The 12,230-nt window shown below is 38.8% G+C and overlaps 1 protein-coding gene across 8 annotated transcripts in view; it reads right to left on the bottom strand.

The window, feature by feature from the left end:
• ralgapa1 (Ral GTPase activating protein catalytic subunit alpha 1) overlaps positions 1-12,230 on the bottom strand; it is a 227,405-nt gene that overhangs the window by 205,033 nt on the left and 10,142 nt on the right. For 7 of the 8 annotated variants that reach the window (XM_067991491.1, XM_067991483.1, XM_067991488.1 and 4 more), the window contains exons 2-3: positions 7,381-7,491; positions 1,345-1,394 (exon numbers count right to left, since the gene is read on the bottom strand). In XM_067991491.1, coding sequence (XP_067847592.1) covers positions 1,345-1,394; positions 7,381-7,491 — 161 coding nt within the window. Of the gene's footprint in view, positions 1-1,344; positions 1,395-7,380; positions 7,492-12,230 lie in introns of those variants that run through there. The other variant, XM_067991489.1, reaches the window with a different exon arrangement.

Here is a 12,230-nt window from a genome sequence, read left to right as displayed (position 1 = left end):
ACACCAGGTTATAGTCAAACAAATTTATTTTAAAATCACAAGCTTTCGGAGATTATCCCCTTCGTCAGGTGAATGAGTGAAAAGGTTCTCAAATCGCATATCTTATACTAGGCTGGGACAGCATCACACCAATCAAAAGGTGTCGTTGTTATTCAAACAGGCCAGTCACGGAGAACAGCACGTCCCAGTACACTGGATATACATTGTGTCAATTATACAGACAGACAGAAAGAAACCCAAATGGCAGAGAGAGAGAGGGAATATTAAAAACATAATTTTTTCCCCCCCTTTTTGCTGGTGGGGTTACGTGTAGCGTAACATGAACCCAAGATCCCGGTTGAGGCCGTCCTCATGGGTGCGGAACTTGGCTATCAATTTCTGCTCGACGATTTTGCGTTGTCGTGTGTCTCGAAGGCCGCCTTGGAGAACGCTTACCCGAAGATCGGTGGCTGAATGTCCTTGACTGCTAAAGTGTTCCCCGACTGGGAGGGAACCCTCCTGTCTGGCGATTGTTGCGGGGTGTCCGTTCATCCGTTGTCGCAGTGTCTGCATGGACTCGTCAATGTACCATGCTCCGGGGCATCCTTTCCTGTGACTCGGCCAACGTTGTCTACCTCATACGTTGCAGGAAAGGATGCCCCGGAGCATGGTACATTGGCGAGACCATGCAGACACTGCGACAACGGATGAACGGACACCGCGCAACAATCACCAGACAGGAGGGTTCCCTCCCAGTCGGGGAACACTTTAGCAGTCAAGGACATTCAGCCACCGATCTTCGGGTAAGCGTTCTCCAAGGCGGCCTTCGAGACACACGACAACGCAAAATCGTCGAGCAGAAGTTGATAGCCAAGTTCCGCACCCATGAGGACGGCCTCAACCGGGATCTTGGGTTCATGTCACGCTACACGTAACCCCACCAGCAAAAAGGGGGGGAAAAAAAATTATGTTTTTAATATTCTCTCTCTCTCTGCCATTTGGGTTTCTTTCTGTCTGTCAGTGTAATTGACACAATGTATATCCAGTGTACTGGGACGTGCTGTTCTCCGTGACTGGCCTGTTTGAATAACGACGACACCTTTTGATTGGTGTGATGCTGTCCCAGCCTAGTATAAGATATGCGATTTGAGAACCTTTTCACTCATTCACCTGACGAAGGGGATAATCTCCGAAAGCTTGTGATTTTAAAATAAATTTGTTGGACTATAACCTGGTGTTGTAAGATTCCTTACATTATGGTAACCTGAACAGCTAACACAAAAGTCACTTGCCTCAAGATGTCTGAGTAATTGAAGCTTTTGTTTTAATGGAACATTCACATTCACCAATTTTTAGCATTCTTACCTCAAAAATAAAGAGGATGGAATCCAATTCTTCCCTCTGTGATTTGTGACCTAGAACAACATTAAATACATCAAGTTACCTTGCATGGTATTTTGTGAATTAAGATTTACTAGCTACCAAATATTTTACTCTGCCACCATCCAACTGTTTAACACAAATTCTAATTATGGCAGTAAGTTTTGACCTCAGGGAAACTAGGCAGCATTTTCCTTTTGTGTACTATGTGACAGATTTAAATTATCTCTAAATCTGTTGATTATTGCCCGATGCCCCATGCATATGTGGCAATTAGATTTATTGCTCAAAAGTAAACACTTGGAGTGCAAACTTCTACAGATTTATGTTGCTCAGAAGGCACTTTTGCAGAGCCATTTGAAAGCTACAGCAATTCTTAGTTAAAAAATACTTGTGCTGAAAAAATAGGAGCATAGTGGGTTAACTTGCCATCCTTTCACCCCTGGAACATCTATATTGATGGAAGGGAAGTCCCCTCTGAAGGTTAGAACATTTCTAAGTGAAATAAGTTTATGCAGCCAACTCCTTGCAGCTACAAGTTCACAGCAAGAAAATCAGTACATAGAATGTGCAGCACAGAAACAGGCCATTGGGTTTATGCTCCACATGAGCATCCTCCCACCCCTCTTCATCTATCCCTCTCAGCCTAGCCTTCCATTCCTTTCTCCCTCATGTTTTGATCTAGCTTCCCCTTAAATGCATCTGTACTATTCGTCTCAATTACTCCTTGTGGTAGCAAGTTCCACTTTCTAACCACTTCCTGGTTAAAAAGGTTTCTCCTGAATTGCCTATTGAATTTATTAGTGACTATCTTAGATTCATGGCTCCTAATTTTAGTCTGCCACACAAGTGAAAACATTTTCTCTACATCTACCCTATCGAACCCTTTCACAATCTTAAAGACCTCTATCAGGTCACACTACAGCCTTCTCTTTTCCAGAGAAAAGAGCCCAGCCTGTTCAATCTTTCCTGATAGATATAACCTCTCAGTTCTGGTATCAACCTTGTAAATCTTTTTTGCACCTTCTCCAGTGTTTCTATATCCTTTTTATAATATGGAAACTGGAACTGTGCACAGTACTCCAAGTATGATCTATATACGGTTCTATATATGTGTAACATAATTTATCTGCTATTCAATTCTATTCCTCTAGAAATGAACCCCAGTGCTTTGTTTTTTTTTAAAAATGGCCTTATTACCTGCATCGCTACTTTTAATGATTTGTGTACCCCTAGATTCCTTTGCTAATCTATTCCATTTAGACTATTATCCAAGGAGTATGTGGCCTCCTTAATCTTCCTATCAAAATGCACCACCTGTCACTTATCTATATTCCAATTACACGCCCATTATGCAAGTTTATTAATGTCTTCCTGTATTTTGTCGCAGTTTTCCTCAGTATTATCTATGCCCCAACAATTTGGAGTCGTCCACAAATTTTGAAATTGTACTCCCGATTCCTGAGTCCAAATAGTTTGTAAATTGTGAACAAGAGTGGTTCCAGCACTGATCCTTGTGGAACACCACTTCCCACCTTTTGCCAGTCTAAGTAACTACCCTTAACCCCTACTTCTCTGTTTTGTAGCCAGCTTGGCTATACATTCTGCTACTTGTCTCCTGACTCCATACGCTCTGACCTTAGTCATGAATCTACCTTATCAAAGGCCTTTTGAAAATCCAAATATATTACATCTACTGCATTAGCCTTGTCTACTCTGTTACTTCTTCAAAGAATTCAATCAGGTTGATCAAGCGTGATCTTTCCTTTTGGAATCTGTGCTAGCAATTTATTACATTTTCAGTTTCTAGATGTTTTTCTAATACATCTTGATTTCATTATCTTTCCTACTACCGACATTAAGCTAACTGGTCTATAGTTCCCTGGACTTGTTCTATCTTCCTTTTTAAATATAGGAATCACATTAGCATCACTAAAAATCAGTAGTTTCACTAAGCGAAGCCACGAGAATAGGTGATATGGAAAGTGGAATGCTCCACATTGCTGTAATGCCAGGAATTGTGTTTGGGCGGGGAATTGTAATGGTCCTCTAAAGTTTGGTGAAAAATTGTTCAAATAGTAAAATTACCATTTTTCTCCTTAATTAATTAATGACCCACTAGTGATATTGTGGGACTACATGGGTTTGAAACGTAGATTTTTGTAAACGCAATTTTGTCGGTGGGTTGTTAATTACGGACAAACACTGGCATTCTCTTCCTTTATACAAAGAGGATCTTCGCCCCTATTGTTTTTGCCGAATATAGACTGCTTTACTCTGTATCGCACCATTGCTACCCAAGTGGAATGGAGATGCTCAATGCAGACACTAGGTGCTCAAAGTTGGGAGGGGGGGGGGGGGGGGGGAGGGAGGAGGAGAGAAAAAAAAGAGTATTCTATGCACCAACACTAACATTCCTGAGCACTAACACAAAAATTACAGCCAAACCCTAAAAAAGACACATTCTTTGACCCATTCAACATTCTAAATCTATTATACCAGGTCACTGTTTAAAAAATATAGTATACCAATACAGGAATGTTTTCATACAAAAATGCCAAACTTAAAATTTATCATTTCATTATGCCCATTTAATAAAAACAAAAAAGAAACCTTTATAATGGAAAAAAACCTCAAAAGATCAGCATGTTTATTTCCAAAATTAACAAAGTCATAAGAAAAGACCACTATTAGTTTGATTACAATCTAGTGAAATATTTAAAATATGAGAAGTTTTACGATTGCACAAAAGCACATATAGTTCTCATCATGAACTATTTAATTTGGTTGTCTCAATGTCCAACTGCCACAGCATGCTGGATGTGTTGTAAATTATGTTACAAGCTCTCAACTGCAATTCTGCAGAAACAGAGTGATCTTATCTTAATCAGGCTGTCATAAAGAGGTACTGAGTATGGGAACTTTTGCCATAGAAAGGGAAAGCTCTTCAGGGCAAAATGCCAGCTCTCTCAATGACATGCAGCTCCTAACAGTCTGCTGTAAAGATAACAAAGAATTCAAATCGGATGTCATGTCTGATTTCCTGAGATCCACCAAGCATTTATTTTTAAAACAAATAGATAAGTTACATCACAAATCCAACCAGGGTCTTTCTCATTTTATATCGTTCACACATTGAATGACACCAAAGTAGTACAGAATTAGGATGGGAGGCCCCTGCATACGAACAACCATCTGTCAGAATCAATATGCCAAAAGCGGTCACATGTTCCAGACTGTAATCGTTAATAATTGAGGGCATTGATCCATTTAACAGCCTTGCATATGCTACCAATTGGAACTGAGACTTGTCCAGGAAACCGCCATGAAATGATCATTGATCTATCCCCTGTATTCCTTCTCTGCAAGATGGTTGCAGTGCAGTGGAAGATGCATTCAAACAATGATCTAGCAATCCACTGGTTAGTCACGAGGTTTGCCTTGTGCTTTTGCACCAAGAGAAATTAACAACTATCAAGATATCCTAAATTGCACTGTGTAAGAGGTAACAGAATAACTTGAGGCTCTATGAGCACCGTTATCATGGAAACAATGTTCCAGTTCTGATTTCTGTGATGGTGGTAAAACAAATGATCAACATTTCTTGTACGAAGTGAAACTGTGACACAACCTTGGGTAAGATCTCTGGATGAGACCCAAGGACCACCTATTCAGAAAGCCAAATCAAATATAGTTACACCTCAATGAATACAGTTTTTCAGGTAAGAGACGTAAATTCACATGCTCAAAGAAGGTGAAGAACAAGATTAAGGTCCCAAAAGGGAACCAATGAGTGACTAAATGGGCACAATTTCCAAATAGCATACATAAAACCAAATCCCAACAGACAATCTCCTAAATGTCCAATTACAAATACACTGGGGGTGGGGTGGAGAGGAACAGTTGCTGGAATGATTGGAAAATGGCATGGGTAAAATGCAATTTTTTTTCCCTGATTATCTTTTTAAAAAATTTTTTATTTACAGGTACATGCCAAGTTGGGTGAACAGCCATCGTAGTGCCAAAGACTTTTTTTTTGGTAGAATATGATGGATTGTTTGACCAATCAGAAGTGACAATGCAGAGACGGCATAGGATCTGACCGGACTCCAATGAAGTGATTCCAAGATCAGATTAACTCTTGATTCAGATCGGTCGAAGGGACAGTAATTTCCGATTCTACAATTTGAATCAAGGGGACATGCATCAGTGTTTCTGTCAATTAAAATGAGGAGAAAAATAGCTGCTGACTAAATTACTTGTATTGTTTCTTCAACTATATTAAAATTAGAATTAATGTTCTTACAATATTTTTCTAACATGTTTTACAAAACTGAAAACTTGACTAAATTTTGAAACAAAGGACTAGGCTAAAACTGGGACTAAATTCCTTCCAACGGCTATAAATAAAAGATGCTTCTCAGTCCAGAGAAAAATCTTTTATTTAAAATTCGTTCATGGGATGTGGGCGTCGCTGGCAAGGTCAGCATTTATTGCCCATCCCTAATTGCCCTAGAGAAGGTGGTTGTGAGCCGCCTTCTTGAATCGCTGCAGTCCGTCTGGTGAAGGTTCTCCTACAGAGCTGTTAGGAAGGGAGTTCCAGGATTTTGACCCAGCGACGATGAAGGAACGGCGATATATTTCCAAGTCGGGATGGTGTGTGACTTGGAAGGGAACGTGCAGCTGGTGTTGTTCCCACGTGCCTGCTGCTCTTGTCCTTCTAGGTGGCTGAAGCGGAGGATTTGGGAGGTGCTGTCGAAGAAGCCTTGGCGAGTTGCTGCAGTGCATCCTGTGGATGGTACACGCTGCAGCCACGGTGCGCCGGTGCTAAAGGGAGTGAATGTTTAGGGTGGTGGATGGGGTGCCAATCAAGCGGGCTGCTTTGCCCTGGATGGTGTCGAGCTTCTTGAGTGTTGTTGGAGCTGCACTCATCCAGGCAAGTGGAGAGTATTCCATCACACTCCTGACTTGTGCCTTGTAGATGGTGGAAAGGCTTTGGGGAGTCAGGTGGTGAGTCACTCGCCGCAGAATACCCAGCCTCTGACCAGCTCTTTTAGCCACAATATTTATGTGGCTGGTCCAGTTAAGTTTCTGGTCAATGGTGACCCCCAGGATGTTGATGGTGGGGGATTCGGCAATGGTAATGCCATTGAAAGGTGGTCAGACTCTCTCTTGTTGGTCATTGCCTGGCATGAATGTTACTTGCACTAATCTTAAATTAAAATAATTTGTAGGGCTAAAACATAGGCACACAACCTAATATAAAATAGGTATCAACCATAGTTCCACTGTCCCCATGGTACCATGACAACACTTCTTTACAAGTTTAGGTGAATCAAAATAAACTTCCCTCAACGTTTATAATGGCAATAGATAAATTTGCCTAGTGCCCATTCTGGTTACCCTTCAAACAAAAGCAACACAAAAATAATGCCCTATATCTTTCTGATGGCAAATTAAGAGCAATACACAATAATACAGAATACCTCCTTATTCACTGTTCTCCAACTAACTACCTAGTCTCAAACATCAATGTCCTCTCACTATAGTGCCACACACTCTAAGTTTGTGCACTAACTCCATGCCCACCTCCCCGCAACTGTTTCATACTACTTTTGTTAGGGATACAGCAAAAAAAAAAATCACAATAGCTCAGTGAAGGCCAAGGTTCTCCTCATACAACTTATTTTTCATGTCAATTTTAGTCACAAATCAAAGAAACAAGAAACAACAGGAATAGGAAAAAGAAAATCCAAGGAAAAGAGAGATTAAAAGTGTATAGAAAAGCAGAAAAACCTAAAAAAATTCACAAGGTAACAACCAAACAGTAAAAAAAAGGAAAAATGTGATATTTGAATTAGAGATTTTGAAATAAAGATCAGTTTTTTTAAAAAACAAGAATCAAAATATTCATAGACTAGTGGTCTCATTCTTCTTTATTCCCTGAAAAACAAGAGTCTTGATTAGTTCCATCACTTAATATCTTTGCATGTAGTTTTAAAACATATGTTTTATTCTTACCTTTTTGCTTTAGGCTGGCTTCAATGGTAACAAAATTTTCAAAGAAAACATAGTATATGTGTGAATATGTTTGATCAAAGAATGGCTTCAAATCATTTGTTTCAGAGTTTTCTACAAATAAAAAGAAATAGAAGATGGTCAATAATTTAAATTTAGATTAATTATTCTACCAGCTACTAGCATATTCATTTTTTTTAAAGTTACTTTTTCTGCATAGAGATATCTTAATCTTGTATATGAACACAAGGATGAAGTAACCCCTAATTTGGATCAACCTAAACTACTATACAACCTTGAAAACATATGCAGTTCCAGTTCAGATTTGGGCAAAACATATTGTGCGAGATCCAGAGGCAGGAGTCCTAATTTCATATCATTTGTTATTACAAGTAAATGTCACATAATGGTGCAAATATATTTTAAGTCCATTCAATATTATAAAATGATCAGCAGAGCCAAGGTTTGGCAATATTCAAATATCACTGTGACACAGTAAATACCGCTATACTTCTAGATCTTAAAGGATCTTTTTATAGCTGCTTCAGGCTGCTAATAAGCAGACCACAACTTCCCATCCCTGTAATAAGCTATGAACACATTTTTATATTTATAGCTCCTTTGTAAGCATATCAAAAATGCCACTTTTCTCACAATTGCCCTGTAACAACAGGTCATACAAATGTGCAGCCAAGAGTGTGGACAGCTTACCTACTCCTAGGATGCTGCCAATGCTGCTATGGACTGGCTGCCAGATCAGCTATGGGATGACTTTCCTTCATATTTCCATCTTCCTACCCTTCATTGGAGAGCACATGGCTTCTGCTCGATACCTCCAAATACCAGTACTAAACTGCCATGTTAAATTGCAAATGTTTTATATAAGTTACTAAGCTGCTACACTATATAACTAACGGGGCAGATTAGCCCTTTAGAGTCTCAGCTCTAGTATGGAAGTCCTGACATTATGTCACTAATTTAATCAGGCCCCTAAAAAATGCAACTGCTGCACGAAAAAAAGAACAACTAACTTGTTTATAACCTGTCTGAAAATCAAAACTAAAATTTTGGAAGCTGCGTTGAGCCTAAACTAGCTTCAGATTCCTACGATAATATTTTCCAGTAAATATGTCACTGCCAAGTTAATAGACAAAGCTAAAATAGGAATGTATTTTATGTTACTACATTAAAATATCAGCAATCTATTGTACAACTGGACATCCAGATCGAGTGGATACGTGTACAACTGTGTCCAGATAACTTGCCTGAGGATAAGATAATTCTGTTAAAATTCATTAAATGAACTTTCATAAATTTTAAGAAGCACTCATACTGCACATAATGACTTCCTCCTTTGCTCTCCTGCGTGCCAGCAACAAAGCAGATTCAATATTTTCCCTGTCAGTGAAACTGGTACCCTATAACTGAAGAAATTTGACTATAAAAAAAGGCACATCTGTATTGGAATGATATCGGCTTGTCTATGCATTTGTATACTGGATGCTTTTCCTTACTGCTTATGCGACAAAGGGCATATTAGGTTTGTATACAGTTTGTTTCTGTTGGCACAAGAACACCTTTTGTAGTCAACTGCTGTGGTTTTTAATTAATGGAAAAAATGTATTTGATCGGCACAAGGTTTAATAAGATTAAACAAGGATTTAAAAAACAAAATCAGACCAACATCTCAACCATTTTAAGTGAACAGCTCTAAACACCCAACTCAACTACGATAAAGTCAATTAACACTCCTATCAAACAAAATCCAAAATTCAACCACAACATTCACATAACTGATCAGCTGCCAACAGTGGAAAGCTAACCTCTGGATAACCTTCTCTGAATAAGGCAGGAAGAGCTTCAGCATTTTCTTATATTCACTGGGCTACAGGAACATATCAGCCATGATCTTACTGAATGGTGGAGCAGGCTCAAGGGGCCATTTGGCCTACTCATACTCCTATTTCTTATGTTCTTACATATAATAGACAATTCAGTAAACTAAAAGATCATACATGTCCAAGAGATTTGCAGATTCTTCCCTTCATTTTCCATCAAAAAGGAGGGCAAAACAGCACAGGAGTCAAACATTTGTTATTCATTTATGTCATGGAACTTTAAGATTTAAATAATCTGCTCTAGCCTCCCAACCACCCCTCCCCCCAAAAAGAAATCCAAAGCAGGTGCTCAAAATGAACAATAAACCTGGCCAGGGAGAGAACACAGTATTAAGTAATTCTATTGTATTTTATGTCTAGCACCAAGTTCAAATTCATCTTAAAACAAGTTTTCATCAAAGGTTCCATTTAAAAATCCTCCAATGCCATTTGTTTCAAAAAGACAACTATTTTTTACCTTTTTATTTCTAAATGCTGCCTAGTTACAAATATAAATGCAGGTCAATCACAACTTCCAGTATATGTTCTATTTCCTTTGGGAGTTCTACAGCTTTTCCTTAATAATCCTATTTTGATAATAGGAAACAGTAACCGGAGTCTCGAAAAAACACAATGACAGCCCTATGGCTCAGTGGGATGCGTTTGCCAGTTATTCCAATTGAAAAATGAACAACTTATTAAAATACAATCCATATAAGTCACTTAACCTGCCAGAGCTTTAAAACCTAGTCTATTCCGAAAACATTTAAGAGTATATTAGTTTTATGTCGTATAGATAAAAAAAAGTATGTCAACAAGCATGGGAAAACATGCCTGCCTGTGAAAATTCCAACAATGACTTCCAATATATTGTTTTTAAACTGATCCTCCACCTTCCCCCAAGCTCTAAAGCATGAGACCATTAACGTGACCTAGGACCACAACAGACAAACATATTATAGGTTCACCTGCCTTTGACTGTTAGTGAAATGTGTCAGAAAAAGGGCTCAGAATATTTACGGCACAGAAAGAGGCCATTCGGCCCATTGTGTCCGTGCCGGCCGAAAATGAGCCACCCAGCCTAATCCCACTTTCCACCACTTGGTCTGTAGCCTTGTAGGTCACGGCACTTCAGGTGCACATCCAGGTACTTTTTAAATGATGAGTCAGTCAACTCTCTTCTAATATTAGAAATATGTAATACAGCTGGCTGCCTGCTTATAAGATTTCATTGTTAATCGTTATATTGCAACTGATGTCCAATACTAGTGCCTCTTTCAAATGACTGCACTACTAATGTCAAGTTGCAGTTTCTGAGAAATTGGCAGAATTCAACTGTATATTTAGTATTGGTGCGGTGCAAAATATTGTGCTAAACAATAAGCTAATAAGCTAAACAAGTAGAACTCAAACATTAAGTTTGACTCATTGGGGAAAACTGCTGCTGGCCACTTATTCCAGATGGCAATAGAGCTAGAAAGAAAGTTATCCTATACATAGTTGGAATTTGCTGTGGTCTGTGATTTTTTTAAAAACAGATTTATAATATTTTACCCTTTTTTGGCCTCACCAGTTGAAATGCTTTTGATAACTCTTTACAGAACTTCTACATTGATCACTACACTGACATGATAACAAAAGAAATCAATATCAATTCAAAGTAGACTTTCTATCAACTGATCATCACCCAAGATGAACTATCACTAGTAGAATTTAATGATTTGAGCCATTCTGTATTCTCAGAAATAAATAACGGTGATCAATCTATGACCCAGGATTGGATGAAGGACAGAAAATATACTGGGCATGAGTTTGAGTCATAATTTTAATTTTATAAAAGAGGGTTTAATTGTCAAATTATGACCAGTTACAATTTTGAAGAGTCAATTTTAAAAAAGATATCACAATTTAATTCCTGGGCTTTCGACTGCATTTTCAGCCACGATTTTACAAACAACTGACAGCACGTCTTCTTCCTGGAGGCATTCAACAAAAGGCTGTTTTTAGTTAAGTTAGCACGGTGTCTGACATGTGCAGAAACCGATCACCATGTAGAGTTTTGGTTTGTCCAATATGGGGGGGTGGGGGGGTCACAATCTCTCCCTATAGGGACATACTATTTATCCAAGTTCAAACAGCTTCAGCACAGGTTGACAGAGTCAAAGTTTAGGGACCCTCAAGGGTGCATAAGTTACTACTGGAACTTAATTAGCTATGGAGAAAGAACTAATCTGAATTTTATTTGCTTCCCACCCCCCCACCGAAAAGAAAGGCTAATGAAAAGTATGCCCCCACCCTCAAAAGGGAATTGGATAAATACTTGAAGGCAAAAAAATTACAGGGCTATGGGGAAACAGCAGGGGAATAGGGTTAATTGGCTAGCTCGTCCAAACAGCCGGCACAAGCACGATGGGCCGAATGGCCTCCTCCAGTGCTATATATATGTATATTGGTATTAATTTATAGCCAAAGCAAACATATGGGTGACATTTCAGTCAGGAATTAATAAAACATTTTGTGATCAGCAGCAACTATTTCTAACTACAGGAAAAGTTATGCATCATTTTCTTTCCAGCTTTATATTATGAAAGTCGCTCATTAAGAAAATGTACAAATTATTCACAAATAAGTGCATCAATTGTTTGATAACTACTGGCCCAATTAGGGATAGCTCCAGACATTAATCCCCTCCTAAAACATATTTTAAGTGACTGATGCATTTACCTCAGCACTTTACTGGCCTCCAACAAGATCCTATTCAGAGCTTTACACAAAAAATAACAAACAATACTGTTCTAGCAAAGGCTGGCACATCCTCATCAAAGGACAGATATGATGGCAGTTCCTTTTTCTTCCCCCACCCTTTAAATCATTTTTAGGCTGATGAGTGCTAAAGCCAAATGGTGTCTCTGTAGCAGATGCCCACTCTGAAAAAACAAATTCAATCAAGTTTGTGCTTACATCTGTAGGATTAAG

This window comes from Heptranchias perlo, chromosome 10 (assembly GCF_035084215.1).
Source record: "Heptranchias perlo isolate sHepPer1 chromosome 10, sHepPer1.hap1, whole genome shotgun sequence".
NCBI lineage: Eukaryota > Metazoa > Chordata > Chondrichthyes > Hexanchiformes > Hexanchidae > Heptranchias > Heptranchias perlo.
The sequence above is the reverse complement of the archived record's forward strand: the minus strand, read 5'-3'. Positions and strand labels throughout refer to the sequence as shown.